The sequence below is a fragment of the Hyperoodon ampullatus genome, assembly GCF_949752795.1.
Source record: "Hyperoodon ampullatus genome assembly, chromosome: 1".
Lineage (NCBI taxonomy): Eukaryota > Metazoa > Chordata > Mammalia > Artiodactyla > Ziphiidae > Hyperoodon > Hyperoodon ampullatus.
In genome coordinates, this window is record NC_136914.1 from 71473285 (window position 1) to 71489611 (window position 16327).

Sequence of the window (16327 nt, forward strand, 5' to 3'; positions counted from 1 at the left end):
CCTAGAACTCTTTCATTTTGCAACACTGAAACTCTACACTGGCTAAACACTAAATCCCCAGACCTTGGTAATCACTTTTCTACGTTCTGTTTTTATGATTTTTGACTACTTTAGATACCTCATGTGAATAGAGTCTTAAAGTATTTGTCCTTTTTCCCAGCCCTTTAAAAAAATCTGTGTCCTGGCACTGTTCATAGGCGTGACAGCATCCCATTGGTAACATCTCCAATTACACACACACACACACACACACACAGGGGAGAGCAAAAGGGAGGGAGAGATGGCAGCAAATGCTCACACAGCCAAGTCTTGGGTAGGGATACACTCAGAGTTGGAAAAAGCCCTGTAGAAATTCTGATACTCCCCAAGAGTATGCCCCCCTTGTTGAGACTCACTGTTGTGGACAAAAAAAGAGTTCTCCAAAGCATCGGAGGCAGAGCAGGAGTCAGTCACAACATTTATTGAGTACTCATGGTGTACAAAGTACTGGGCAAAGCACTGGAAGAAAATACGGTGGAGATTCAACAGCTACTGTCGCTCGCCTCATGATTAGATTTTAAGTGAATGGAGAAGATACACACACGAACATGTATAAACTAATATCTAGACACATGCATTTCTTATTCACCACTGCAAGTTATCATGAGAGTTTACCGAAGTAACTAGGGCATGAGAAGCCATTGGGACACATGGACTAAGTAAAAATCAAAGATACATTTCAGTGCTCAGGTTCAAACTTACCACTCTGATGATGAGTGGAAGCTACCAGAAGACACTAGAAAATACCAGAAACTTGGTGAATCTATTTTCTTAACTCTATTGGTCATTTTATTTCAAATTTAAGAATTCAGTTTACCATGAAATAAAGGCAATTGACTCAACAAAATACTAGAATAGCTTTATGTTAAAAACTTTTTTTTTTTTAAGTAAAATCAGCCTTTCGATAGTACCGTTTCCAAAGGTCAGGCACAGATTCTGAAAGTTAATAGCATTTTTCTTCTTTTAAAAAAAAGCTTCCATTATGTGAAAGACTTTCCAATAAATTTAGTGAAGAGAGGCATTTTATTGCTCTATATTATATTTGGGAAAACTTGTTTATATTCTTACATGCTTTTAAAGTAGGGTTGCCAGATAAAATATAAGATATATTTTAGTGCATGGGACATACTCATACTAAAAGAAATTAATAATTGTTTATTTGAAATTAAAATTTAACCGGACATCCTGTATTTTATTTGCTAACTCTGGCAACCCTATTTTTAGGTTAACATACCTTTGGAATTTCCAAAGGTTTCCAATAAGGTGTGGGGAGCAAAGAGGCTAATTTAGCTTCATTTATATGCTAACACTGTCAGAGGGAAAGCTTATTCTTCTGGCAGGAAAATGGTAGGTTTTGTAGGATTTAGTCAAATATTGGAGACATCTTCATTTCTTACACCTTTTATCATTACTATTTTAGCAGTGCACGTTTTAGTCAGTTGAATTTTTACCTTGAAATTTTTGACAGAGATGACTGCTTAGAATTATTAAAATAAGATTGTAGTCTGAGGAATAGAAAAACTAACATCTGGCTTGAAAAGTCCCCTATAACATATGTTCACATCCTCAATAATTTCTTCTCTGTTAACACTTTATTCCCCCAACCCACAAAAAAACAACAAATGTCAACACTCACATCTTGTTAAATTATACAACATCCCTTCCCCTATTCATTATCACTTCCTGCCACTCTCTGCCCCTCCCCTTTCCATATTGACTTTTTTTTTTGATAATTGAAAACACTAGCCCTTGTGCACCACAAAGAGTGTCTGTCAGGCATGGATCAATGGGTGGTCATGGACCCAAGAAAACAGGAAAAAGAAAAGCTTGCCTCTCAGATGCTTGGAGGCATAAAAACTATGAAAGAAAGTGGTGGGGAGGGAGGGAGGAAGGCTGGTAGACTGGATTGACACACTCTGTTCTAGAAATGCACTTCCTTGTATCTAAATGTACAGTTCATGTCTTATTTTATGTTGAGATTCTACATTGGAGGAGAGAGATTTCAACACCAATTTTGCAAAGAAAAGAAGTTCATGAAACTCCAACCGTTGTAGAGGAATGTAGAATGATAACACTTTCTGAATTCCAAGCTCCATCCACTATTCTTTTTTTAAACACACCAAAGAGTATATCTATATGTAAAGAATGTACTTCTCTGTTCATATTCCACATACACATAAAGTTACTATGAACATTAACAAACACATAGATTGTATTTAAAGGCATATACAGCCTTTGACTTTCAAAAGCTACTTGTTAATTGAGTTATTCTGGACCTGACTCCACCTGTTTCCACCTTGGCCAGGTGCACATAGGTTACAGCTCTCCTTTGTACCTTGAGGTCTTTCCAGAAAAGAGGATGAGTATGAGAAATTAAGTTGAGGCAAAGAAGCCACCAGGTTTCATATCACCATATAAAGGTGGAGTTAAGCAACATATGTTATTAAAGCAGAAAAATATTTCTATGCCCCCTCTGGCATTTAACATTCCTTATGCTAAGACAGCATTCCATCCAGCTACTTGCCACATATTCTTTTCTTTTCAGAAATATAAGTTCCAAATTCCATCGTTTAGACAACTTTCCATATGCTGTTCTGATGACGACATAAACTTATGTCTCTGAATGCCCCTGACCGACCTCAAGGAGAACAAGTCAGGCTGTTCTGTTACTACAGAAAACGGCCGGAAGAGGGTTTGCTTTGGGTTCCCATTCGTGGTCATGATGAGGTGGGTGGCTACAGAATGTACGTGAAAGAGTGATGGACTCCCCAGGGGCAAAGTAGCCCCCCAAATTTTGCATCAGCAGAAGCAGCAGTGCGCAGAAGGGTGACCCTGTGGGGAGTGAGAGCCCACCCTAAAGCCCCACTTCTAAAGCTCAGTAGGGTCTGCGTCCCAGCTTGAACACGTGCTTGGCAATTACATGTGCAGGAGGAGTCCTGTTGGACTCCTGTTGGACTCCTGTGACTGGCCTGCTGAGGTTTTTCTCATGGTGACTGGTATGGAAACTGCCTGCCTGGAGCTGCCTGGAAACCCAGTCCCAGCCCCGCCCTAGTAGTGTTCCCCTGGCACCTGGGCGAAGGATGCCAAGCAGACAAGGAATAGTTCCCACTGGGGATGGCGCCTTCCTGCTCCTTCACTTCGCGCTTCCTCTTCCTCCTGCTTTCTTCTTTTCCTCCTTCTCTGCTACCTCCCTCGGTCCCCGTTCCATCCTTTGGCGCTGGCGGCCAGGGCACAGCTCACGGGGGCGGGGCAGAGGCGCTCGCGTGGCTGTACGAGCGCCTGGACAGAGAGGCCCGGGTGGTCCTTCTCTCCACCTCCTCCCCCGCCTCCCCTCTCGCTCCTGGGGGACCAGGGTTGGGGCAGCAGGGGAACGTGGCCATGAAGCCGAGGCGGAACCGCTGGTTCATGAAGCAGTAGATGATGGGGTTGACGCAGGAGGAGGTGTAGGAGAGCAGGAGGATGAAGGAGATGGGGGTCCCGGAGAGGCGGCGCTCGGCAGAGGCGGTGTCAAAGGCCCGCCAGGCGTTGGCGCTGAAGATGGGCATCCAGCAGAGGAAGAAGAGAACCACGATGACCATGAGCATGCGGATCACCCGCTTCTTGGCCATCAGGTTGGCCGCGGGGCTGCTGCTTCTGATGCGGCTGAGTCCGCCGCCGCCACTGCTGGACAGCTGCTGCAGCTCCAGCTTCCCTGGGTGCTTGGACCTCTGCAGGTAACACCCCTCGCTGGCCTCGTATCTGCCGCTGCTGCCGGGGCTCGGCTTCCTTTCTGGGTGGGCAAGGGACAACACTTATTTTTTGGGATGGGTCATGCCAGACAGAAGGCATGGAACCCCTGTCCCCTGCATCAAGGGGCTAAACCACACTTGAACTGTACTATTGGGCAGGCGACCTCGGGCCTGCCTTGACATGGGTAGGTATTGTTTACACTAGTCCTTTCCTTCAAATGAAAAGCTACTTAAAACTACTAAAATAATGTATAGCATCTGAGGTACATAATTTATAATAGTAAAATAATATTTTACATATGTAGATTATAAGGCTAAAGAACTGTTCAAGAATGAATAGGCACACTCTTCTTCCAGCTCCTCAGGGGGAAGTTTCCTGCTTGCTTGGGAAACCTCCAGACTGCTTTTACTGCGAGGACCCTGCATAATGAGCAAAAACCAAAGAAGACCTGAGAAGACCTTGAAGTTGTATAAGTGGTAAAGAGCTGAGCAAAGGGGTGGAGTGAGAAGCGGGGACGAGTGATACCAACAAAGGTGTCGGGTAAGTTTCTCTGACGAGTAGAATATAATGAAAGGGGGAGATGGGAGGCTCTGTGGCAGCTGCAACAGGAGTGAAGGGGAGGAGAGAGGATGGCGCCTGGAATTACAATTTGCTTTGGTTGCGGAAGGGGGTCCATTTGAATGCAACAGCACAGAGAGCCTGGGACCCATGGGCCCTCAGCTTGTAATTGGGCGATGTGTGTATTATGTCATCTTATTCCACTCAGCACCCTTTTGAGAGGAATAATTTCTTCATTTTACAGATGAGGAATAGAGACACTGGGTCTCATGATTGTGCCTTAGGACACAGAGTCTCCTAAGAAGACTTTTGAAAACCTCTAATATACTCTATACACACTCTGGATATATCTACTTAAGTTACAGAAAATAAGCTTTTGTAATCTTTTGGCATAAACATACAGCTAAAAGATAGTTACCTCTAGCAGACTTCTTCTGGCTAGCATCAAATTTTATTCCCTGGTAAAGTTCCAGAGAGATTAATCCATATGCCACCATCATCACAATTCCAGGAATAAGAAAGAGGATGAGTAACAGGAAGGTGTGCCTAATAAAATAAAAAGCAATCCAATAACCAGCATCTCTAGCATTTCAAACTCAGATGGGCTGGAATAAGCAGGGTTCATCTCCATTTTAATGAGTCTGAGGAAACACATTAATTACTAGGATTTAATATCTTTGGAAACTCCCCATTTGGAGGGTCAGTCATTAGAAGTTGTTTACTTCTTTTATTTCAGATAAAGTCTCTTATGAAGGACTAGTTAAATTGGAAAAGTTTGGTGTAAGTCTGTGCCTGAAACAAGTCTACATTTAAAACAAATGAGAGCTTAAAAAAGAAAAAAAAAAAAAAAGCCAATGAGAGTAGGTGAATACCTCAATAAAACGGTTTCTGAAATAATAATAATAATAAGAGCTTACATTCATTGATGACTTATTCAATTTCAATATAGTATATATATATATATATTACTATATCTAATTCCCATAATAACTTTTGAGGTAGGTACTATTAACATAATACCCATTTTACAAATGAGGAAACAGACTTAGAGACAATAAATAACTTGTCCAAAGTTACACAGCTCGTGGCAAAGGTGAGATCTGAACCCGAGCAATATGATTCTAGAACTCATGCTCTTAAGCATCACAATATACCATTTGTTGACTTTATAGCAACAGAATCATCTAATGCATAAGTAGCAATGATGGAAGACCTCCTTTGTTTTGCAAAATAAGCATTCTGGCTGTTCTGACCCATTGGCACAGTGGCAAGCTCGTTCTAGTGCCTGGCGGGCCAGAGCTATGCTTTCTCTAAATATGTTTGATTCCTGAAGAATTGCAGCCTTCTTCTTTATGAGTCTAGCCCCTAAATCACTTTTGCAGTCTGGCATGTGTAAGGTTACACGATTAGGCCATAAAATTGTCAGAGGCTCACGGTGGCTGGGCCATTTCTCATTTCAATTGGGCATGTTTTGATAAGAGTTCTTTTCGAGTCTTGGAAAAGTCCCTTATTTGCAACATAACTCTTTTTGTGTGTACGAATTACTTGGTTGAAATGAAAAAAAGGAAGGCAAAGAAAGCAGAGATTATCTCAGTTTTGAGCTTTTTTTTTTTAAATCCTTGTCTGAAGTTTCCAACATCTGTTATTTAGTGTTGGTTTCTATTGCCAGTTTTTTTCTATGTACAGCTCATATTTTCCCATTTATTCCCATGTCTAATACTTTTTTTTTAATTTTATTTATTTATTTTTGGCTGTGTTGGGTCTTCGTTTCTGTGCGAGGGCTTTCTCTAGTTGCGGCAAGAGGGGGCCACTCTTCATCGCGGTGCGCGGGCCTCTCACTATGGGGGCCTCTCTTGTTGCGGAGCACAGGCTCCAGACGCACAGGCTCAGTAGTCGTGGCTCATGGGCCCAGTTGTTCCGCGGCATGTGGGATCTCCTCAGACCAGGGCTCGAACCCGTGTCCCCTGCATTGTCAGGCAGACTCTCAACCACTGCGCCACCAGTGAAGCCCTTGAGCCATTTTTAAATGTCTAGCTCCCTGCTTCTAAAACATGCTGGGAACTGGTAAACATAATGTCCTGCATTTGTGTAGCCTTTTTAAAGATATTTAGTAACATTTTCATAAACATGCTCTCATTTGAATCTCACATACATCTAATGAGGTAGATTAAAAAAAATCTTTACTCTTAAATCTTTGTGTAGATAAAGAATTTGAACGTCAGGGAGGTTATATGAACTTGTCCAGTATCACCCACTAGTAAGCAAAGAAATAGGTACTAGAACCTTGCCTTTTAATTTCCAGTACAGTGTCCTGTGCAAGTACCACAGCTGCAGCTCTAAGAAAAACCACATGGGATTTGGAACTCATTCTCGGCTCTACCTCCAGTTCTTGGAAAATCAGAGCTCTTCCAGAAGCACACTGCATAGTGGTTAAGACCAGATGCTCTCTTATCTCTTCTAGGTTTGAGACCTTGAGCAACTTGCTTAACCCCTCCATGTCTCAGTTTCCTCTGTAAAATGGGGACAATAATAGTACCCACCCTATAGGGTTTTGAGAGGATTAGTTGAATTTATATATATATATATATATATATATATATATATATATATATGGCGTTTAAAACACAGCACTCTAAGTGTTTGCTGTCACTGTTACTCTAGAAAGAGGTTAGAGCGAACTTTCTCGATAAGTCTCCAGGAGACTGATCCCCCCAGACACTGGACAATACATTCCAGTTTTTATTAAACCTGCAAAATTATATCGAGTTGTATTAAACAAATAAACCCATGCAGCCTTACCAGGACTGCTGCATGACATCATTTGGCAGTAGAAAGCGGCACATGTTCGCGGTCTGATTGTTATTTTTGGTAAAAGGCACCAAGTTGCTATAAATCGGGTACGGAGTCATGATGGTAAAGGAGAGGCACCAGGTAGCGGCAATCACCTTCAAAGCGTGGGATTTTGTCTGCCAGACGCGGGACTGTAAGGGTTTGCAAATTGCACCATATCTCTCCAGCGATATGGCTACCAGATTAAAGGTGGAGACACTCACAGAGGTGCCTGGAAAAGGAACAAAGAAGCTGGTTATGCAGGCTCTGAAATCCAAAGTTTATTTGCACAATGAGCTTAAGCATACCTGATCTGCGCAGGTTTGATAGAGAGCAGAGGAAAACGCTCAGAGGGTAAGAATATTGTGTATGTATATCTAAAAAAAAAATGATTTATTCCCAGCTTTGTTCCCAAAACGATTTGAGGCAGGTAAAGAAATGTGTTTGCAAATACATCTTATTGCCAATTTTTAGATAAGTTTATTGAACTTTTATTACAACCAACTCCTTCCTAGGCTGAAGGCACTCATTAATTAATAACCAAGTGGATGAAATATGTTCCTATCCCACAGAAGAGGTTTCTGAGTGACCTGTAGAATAGCTTTAGTGTTGAGCATGATCTGCATAGTTAAGTTGACCTTTTAACCCAATATTCTCAAGGACTGTGACCCTGAAAATTCAGTGGGGTCTGAGCTGGGAGCATTAAAACTCTTCCTGAAAATTTCTAGTACAGACTTTTTTTAAAAGATTTTTTTGATATGGACCATTTTTAAAGTCTTTATTGAATTTGTTACACTATTGCTTCTGTTTCATATTTTGGTTTTTTGGCCACAAGGTATGTGGGATCTTAACTCCCTGACCAGGGATCAAACCCACACCCCCTGCATTGGAAGGGGAAGTCTTAAACACTGGACCACCAGGGAAGTCCCCAAACTGTTTTTAAGAGTGAAACGTTCTAAGTTTCAAAATGGAGTGTTGAAAAAACACCTAGTGAAAAAGGAAGAAGGAGAAACTCTCCATATTATAACTAACGTTTTTCTCTGGGTGGAAGGGCTAGGGCCTTCTTTCTCATTCTCTTTGCTTTCTGTATTTTGTAAAAGGAACATGCATCATCAGTGAGGAAGACGTCAAGACACCTCGTTCAAAAGGATATACTTACGCATAATCATAAAAGCTTAATTTTCCTTATTTTTTTGTATTTTGTGTGTGTACATACTTATTATAATCTCTTATCCCCTTAAAATTCCCATTAATTCTTCATCCATAAATTCAACTGATTCTTCTCTTATCTCTTACCATGATGGAGGAGTTCTTAGCCTGGGGCCTTTTGTGAAACTAGGTATAAAAATATTCTTTTTCTAGGGAGAATAGCCATAGTATTCCTGAGAGACTTGAAGGAATCTACAACCCTGAAACCATTCTATAAGAACTTATGTTCTGAGACAGGATTTGCTGTGTTTTATAGGACTTTACTCTAAGGAGTTGATGACATCTGAATTAGAGGGTACAGACAGCCCCTAAGTCCTCAGAGTCAAGTCTGTACAATGGGTCCGCTGTACTTATAAACCCACCAGCAGGCAAGCACTCTTTTTTTTTTTTTTTTGGCTATGTATTAGGAGTTTAATGAGTGTCAACTATTAGAAACAGTATTGAGGAGAACATAAAATTAAGGGAAGAATTGAAATCACTGGAATCAGAAATCCAACAAAACCATTATGGTATTGCAAACACTTTCAGAATTATTTTGCTTTTCATTTTCTAGAACAGTCTGTCCTAGAAATTTTCAGGAAGAGTTTTAAGGCTCCTAGCTCAGACCCCAGCTATTTTAAAACACTTTTGTTTGAGGTGAAACTTACATAACATAAACTTAATCATTTTAAAGTGAACAGTTCTGTGGCATTTAGCACATTCACAATGTTGTGCAACTACACAAGCACTCTTTTTAAATCTCCTTCCACAAACGCTGGTTAAGATTATTAAATATTATCATAAGATATATACAGACAGGTCTTGAAAGCCTAAAGCACTATGAGATGTTGGTTATTATTATTGCGTCATTGTTTAACAGTGATCCTTTTCATTTGTGAGTCCATTTTTCTTTTCAGAGGACTGGACCCAGATTGACACTTTCTTGGTTATTTGTCCATGTCATGCAGATCAGATATTCATCATCATTTTGTCAGTGCTGGATCCCGCTTCCTCAATTGGGAGAAATAAAGTCTTTTAAAGCTTTCCGGTCATTGAAGGCTGCCCTAGCCCAACTCAGCCTGCATATTTTGCCCAGCTTAGGTCAGAACAAACAACAACTCCTTCCTCATTCCCCGACTCTCCTCCTCCTCTCCCAACTAATTCTCAGAATGGGCAAGGGACAAAGCATTTTGGCAGACGGAGGGGACAAAGAGACATGTTTTGTTTCGGCCTTAGAAGAGCCACAGCAATTGGCAAAACGAGGTCATGTACTCACCACTGTTGCGGCTACCGATCTGGGTTCAAATCAGCTCTGTAGCTTACCACCTGTGTGTCCTTGGGCACATTATTAACCTCTCTGTGCCTCTGTTCCCTCCTCAGTGAAACAGGGAAAGGTAACTGTATATTCTTTATAGGGTGGTTGGGAGATAAAATATGATCACGGAAGTAAAAACTTAAAGCAATTAGGAGAATATCTGGTGCTCAAAAAAATGCATTCAAAAACATTAACTCTTGTGACTTTTATTATCATCACCATCATTTTGATTGACAAAGGCAGAGAGCTGCATATCTCAGCCAACCAGTGTCAGCTTAGTGACCCACAGGCTCTAGGAGCAAATTCAATTCCTCGTCTAGTGGCAGAGGTCTCTCTCTCTCTCTCTCTCTCTCTCTCTCTCTCTCTGTACCTGAGATGGTCCCAGACCCTGGGAAAACAGTCTGGGAAGTGAATTCTGAGAAGGGAATCTAGACCTCTGATGAAACTGGTTTTCAAATAGCCCCTGTTCCCTAGGAAAGCCAGAGCAATGGCAGAAAGAGCCCTCTTCCAGCACCCTGGCCACCCCAAAAGCCATGCCTTGGGTTGGGTAGAGCTCAGAATACAATCAGCGACCTCCAGGAAGGAACAGAACAGCTTGCATCTGTCTTACTTTCTAACAGAAGCAAGCAAAACCAACCTCTTCTGTGGCTTCTTACCAACTTCTTCCACTTTGAGAAACTGACCCCTAAAACTGGGGACTGACTTCTGGGGAGTTATGAGGACTGACCCCCCATAAAGCCAGCTCCTCTGTCCTTACACTTAGCCCCACACAGCCAGATGTTTTGTTTTGGCTGTTAGGGGTTGGGGAAGGTCTGGGACTGAGCGGGGTCTGGGGCAAGCTCCAGAAATAGGCACCAGCAGCAACTCACCCATGAAGTAGGTGGTGGTCTTGCAGACAGCGCTCCCAAAGATGAAATCCTTGAGCAGGTTGGGGATGAGGTTGAACGGCATGCAGAAGAGGCAGAGCATGAGGTCACTGACAGCCAGGGAGAGCAGGAAGATGTTGGTGACCGTTCTCATCCGCTTGTTCCGAATCAGCACCGTAATGACCAGCGTGTTTCCCAGCACACTGAGCAGGAATATCAAGGAGTACAAGAGAATCTGCACGGCTGGCTGCCACTCTGAGAGGAGGAACGTGGACGAGGGATGGAGGTTATGAGAGCAGAATGTTAAAACCTAGCACGCGCAGCAAACACTTATTTCCTGCCGATTTTTTTTTTCAGGGGCGGACATCATTGAACCCAGCTCTCCCTGTACTTACAATATTTTGCAGAAACAAAGTGAGGAGAGCACAGAGTGATTCAGTTGCTTCAAAAAGGTTGGTCTGTTAAAGGATCACTCACTCAGAGAACCACTTTTTCTTAAGAACAAAGCTCCTCTAGTGAATAGTGATTGCTTTCTTTCCTAAGCTGCTAAGCATTATTTTGCTATAATCACTTCTTCACACTGATTTCCCCCAAGAAAAGGCGACAGCTAGATTGTGACAGCACCTTTTCTGTGATGCTTGTAAGTTCAAGCTTTTACACTTGTCCTCGCTTCTGGCTCCACTTCAGGTCCTCCTCCCACTGCTTTTGTGCCCCCAAGCCCTGTACATTAATCCCAACTCTCCCCTGGGGAACAAGAAGAACATTGGACTCAATTCTGCTTTTTGATCTCTTATCCAAACTTCTGAACAGATGACTTTACCCAGCCTTGTCTCACGAGGACTTTGTTATATTTTCGCAGTCAGCCTTGCCTTTGCTGATTTCTTCCCCCAACTTAATAGTTTTCTGAATTAAAATAGCAGCCTCTGACACCTACCTTTGGAAGCACGGGGCTGATCCAAGCAGAACACCGTCTCGTTTTCGATCCCCAGTTCGCAGGGAGGCGTCATGTTGCTTCCATTCAAGAGAAGGCTGTCCACATCCATCCTTGCTTGCTGCTTTTCACCAAGCACTGGCGAGCTGATGAACGGCTCACTCTCGGCTCATTCCTCTAATGACCGACTGGAGAGTTTCCCAAATGCAACCTGCCGTGGAGGAGCAAGGGGGTTGGGGGAGTGATTGCCAGGTGTGGGCTTCTGAAGCCATTCTTAAAGGCGACTGGAGTTCCACACACTCAGGCCAGCTGGGCAAGCATGTGCACTCCTGTCTTGGAAAGAGCAGCTGATGCAAGGCAAGCCTGCTCCACCTTCCAGGCCCACCCCATTCCTGGGCCAGCCATGGGGCCCTGAGCACAGACAGCCTGATTGTAACTTAACCCTTCCTGGAGTGTGGCTGCTTTTCCACACACATGCACACAGGTGTGGACACGCACATACATGGACACATTACCTCTCTTCTCTGTATAGGAACCTGTCACCATCCCAGACATAAGCAGAATAAAGCCCAAACTGGCCGTGTGAGACAGAAACAATTAACACAGTAACAGATACCATAATGCAGAGCATCAGGACTAAAGGACATGGAGGGACTGTGTTTCTACCTCCTTATATAAAAGCAGTTAGTGCCTTTTTAGCTTTGGACCCATGCCCAGCAGTGTGTGTGGATATAACTACCGGTTGTTAAGTTCTTACCAACCGCGGGGTTATTTCTCTGCCCTTGAAAACTGAAAGAAGGTGGGGGGGGTACTTTGACTATACGTGCCTGGATTCTTATTACAGAAACACTTTAGTAAGATTTTCCATTCGTTCATTTATTCACTCATCCATTCATTCAGCACATGTTCATTGAGAGTCAGCCGTTTGCCAGGTACTTTTCTAAATACATAAGCAGATAATGAATAAGATTATTTCAGATGTGTAAAGCACCACAGAGGCAGTCAAGCAGGAAGGCATAATGGAGAGGGATGGATGGGGGGGTGCTAATTTAGGTAGGGCGGTCAGGAAGGGCCTCCCGCAGGAGGGGACCATGATCAGAAAGCTAGATGGCAAGGAGGAGGAAAGCTTGTGCCGATCTGGAGGAAGCTGCTTCTAGGCAGGAGGAGCAGTCTTCTTGGCAGAGGTCACAGCAGGAGCAAAGGCCCTGAGGTGGGAATGAACTTGACCTGTTTGAGTTCAGTTAGAAGTAGGAATGAGGTAGGAGGTTAGGATAGAGAGGGGGACCTGGCCGGGAACTCTGGGTTTTCTGTGAGGCTTTGTGGTGCCAGAAAACTCCTCCAGCCCTATTGTATACATGCTCTCCTCAGTTGAGACCTTTGGGAGAGCAGGTGACAGCAGAGGGCCCCGTGTTTCTCACATGTTGCTTGGCCCAGCTGAGACCTGGTCTAGATGCCTCTGGGACCCCTTGTGTTTTGACAGCTCTCTCAGTTGACAGAGCTACGTGTTATACATTTGCTGAATCCCTGCTGGACACACATGAACTAATGGACTTTTTCACCATCCAGGCTCAGTGGAGCTGAAAAGAGAGTGGTACCTCTGTTCTTTGAAACCATGAACAGCTCATGTTGAGGCACTTAGTCATAAGAACTAGAAATTCGAGGAATGTTGGAGAAGCTAACAGTAATTATTCAGAAGACACGCTTTGGCATCAAACAGACCCAGGATCAAATCCTGGCTTCACTGGTTACCTGCTGGGAAATACTGGGCAGGTTTCTTAACCTAAGACTCATTTCCTTCTTCTGTGAAATGGGGACCAAAATGACCTCACAGATATTTGTTATGAAGATTGATTGCCTCAGGATAGTGCCTGACACAGAAAAAGTGTTCCATAAATCACAGATAATAATAACTATTGTTATTATTTTCCTTTTACACACAAGGAAATTGACTCAGAGGGGCCATGTGATTTGCTGGTGAGAACCAGCTGTGGATACCCCCTCACTGGCCGGCAGCCCCATCCTCACTCCTATTCCTGCAGCATAGAGCTTTCTTCACTGTCCTAGTGTCCTGTAGCCCGTTTGGAGCCAGAACCCGTGTCTCTGCCTGTCATTCCTGCCTCTGTTCCTGTTGGCTGAAATTTCTCAGTCTGCAGACTGATACGGACCCTGCCCACTAGGAGGGGACCCTGTGCAATACTGTCGTGATTTGGAAAGGGATAAACATTCAGATTCTGAGCACTGGGTATAGCTAAATTTCACTGCACTGCTGTTCCCAGCAGCTGACTGCTTCAGCTGCTTTAAGTGAGCTGATATCACCGTCCATAGAGAGTGATTCCTAAGGAGCTTCCTCAGGCCCTTTGGCTGCTGCTCCAGCCACTGCAGGGAACCTGCTGCTCAGGGTCCAAGAGCAGAGAAGCAGAGGGCTGGTGTCCACCTGCCCTGAACTGAGATGGAGCCCAATTTGGAGCATTTCTCCTCCCTTCCTCCCTCCCTTCTTTCCTTCCTCCTCCCTTCCTTCCTCTCTCCCTTCCTTCCTTTATTCCTTTAATCCTTTCTTCCTCCTTTCCTGCCTTTCTATTCTGTTCTGTTCATCCATTGGCAGGAATAAAGGGTGGAGTGCAGGAAAGTGGGTCCTAGAAGTTTTGTAAACTCACAAGGAGTAAGTGTGACATATTTGAGTGCTGTGCTTTACGAACTTTAGTGCAAATCTGATCACTGGGCTTAGTGGTTAAAAAATGGGGATTCCCAGGCTCCTTTCCCAAGGATTCTGATCCTTCAGCCCCAAGCCTGGGAATCTGCACTTTTATCCAGCATTCCTAGTGATTTGGAGGCCAGTGATCACAGGATTACCTCTCAGGAAGCTCCCTGGAAACTGATAAGTGTGTGAGAACAGGTGTCAAATGGCAGGAACCTAAGCCTGAACTTCACCCCAGTTGTGAACATGAACAAATTACTTGACTTTTCTGAGTCTCAGCTTGTTCGTCTGTAAAACAGGCACAATATAGCACTACCTCTAAACAAAGCAACACATAGAAAGCACCTCAAAAAATGCCTAGAACATAGGGCTGGACTCTAATTGTTATTATCAGTGGATAAGAGTAATCCTGGGAATGCTCTATTTACCCCCGTTATCATCATGGTCAGGTTAAGGGTTTGTGTCTCCAGTAGAGCAGCACAGTGCCTGGCATACAGTATGTGCTTGGGGAATGGGAATAAATAAGGAGTAAAAAATCAGGAGAGCCAATATTGCATTGCTTATTCTACCCTTCTATATCTCTATTACATCGGTTCTTTTCCTGGCCAGCTCTGAATTTTTCAGTCTGACTTTCTGAGCCAGTGTTACCACAGAGTTAAATTAAAAAAGAGAGAATTCCAACAAGAAACGTTAGGGCTTTCAAGGGGAGAGCTGATGCATTTTTCAGGGTGTTAGCCCTTACTTCGTTCCTCAGCACACATTTATCGAATGCCTTCTAAGTGCCAGGCAAGGTGCCAGGTGCTGGGGATAAGCCATGAACCAAGTGGATGGAATCCTGCCCTTGGGAAATTCTCCGTGCACTGTGAGAGGCAGGCGATAAACAGATGGGGCAAAATAAAAGTAGCCTTCTCGCCTCGGAGCCCTACCTTCTGACTGAGCACAGGCCCAGAAGAATTGATAAAAAGTTACTAAGCTGAGTTGAAATGGTTTAAGTGCCTCCCCTCTCTCCGAGCCACAGAGTTTGGGTGTCTCCTGCAGTCCCCAAAGCCCTGTGGGTACTGAGGACTCTTTTCTGGCAAACGCTCCCCTGGGAAGACAGAACATGAGCAATCCTGATGGAGCCCTGGATAAAGAAATTGGTAGCTGTTCCCCAAACCATTCTCCATCTTAAGAAACAATTGTTCTAAAACACGTAAAAGATTTATTTGGATTTTTTTCCTCATTATAACATGAAACATATGCTCATGATTCATGTTAGGCAAATTTTTTTAAATAAAGAAAAATAGATAAGTAAAAATATTATACAACTACATTTCAGAGCCCCACATGATTTATCCTCAGAGAATCACAGTCCAGAAGCCAGAGGTAGTTAACAGGTAATGGCATGTTGCAGGATTCCCAATTCCTAGGGCAGCCTGACATTTCTTCAAATGATCTTGCCTCCCCTCTGCAATTTTCCCCCTCTCTGCTGCTCAAAATGTCACTCTCTAAATCCTTATTCCTCATTCTCTTTCTAAACTAACCCAGACTGCTGCCTGCTAGGGTTTTTCTCTTTTCCTCCCTGTAACCATCTCAGATTTCTGGAAGAGTCTGACTGGGACTCCCCTCCCTCCTCACCCTGCACTGGCCACATATGGGTTCCTCAGGAGGGTAGATGCACTGAGCCCTGCTGCCCTCAGAGGCTTGTGTGCAACGCCCTCTGAAGTCCTACCACTGGCTGCCCCTCTTGAGAAATCATATTGGATCCTTTCTGACAAGTGAAAAACTCCTCCTTGCTACAGAGGAGGGCAGACATCATGTCTGTGTCTGATAAGGCTGTCACTTAGCAAGTCATGGCTGAGTTTGGGCAGGTAACTTTGCCTCGGTCTCCATTTCCTCACCTGTAAAATGGGTTAACAGAGGTAACACCTAACCTCAGAGGGCTGCTGGGATATTACATGTCACAGTGTGTGTAAAGCACACAGCAGAGTGGTTGGCATGTCATAAGGGCTCAGTAAATAACAATAATGATGGCAATAGTAATAGTAATAATAATAATAATATACCATGTTTCATGTTGATAAGAACATTAAAATCATCCTTAATACCACTGCCTCAAGATAGACATTTGTTTGTTTGTTTGTTTGTTTTTAAACATCTTTATTGTAGTATAATTGCTTTACAATGGTGTGTTCGTT

General features: G+C 43.5%; 1 protein-coding gene across 1 annotated transcript; it reads right to left on the reverse strand.

Moving 5' to 3' along the window:
• Positions 1-3275: 3275 nt before the first annotated feature.
• CCKAR (cholecystokinin A receptor) lies at positions 3276-11567 on the reverse strand (the record flags this gene model as incomplete). Its single annotated transcript, XM_079707826.1, has 5 exons — positions 3276-3808; positions 4745-4872; positions 7126-7387; positions 10528-10779; positions 11459-11567. 5 exons carry the CDS (start codon positions 11565-11567, stop codon positions 3276-3278), a joined length of 1284 nt encoding a protein of 427 aa, XP_079563952.1.
• Positions 11568-16327: the final 4760 nt, after the last annotated feature.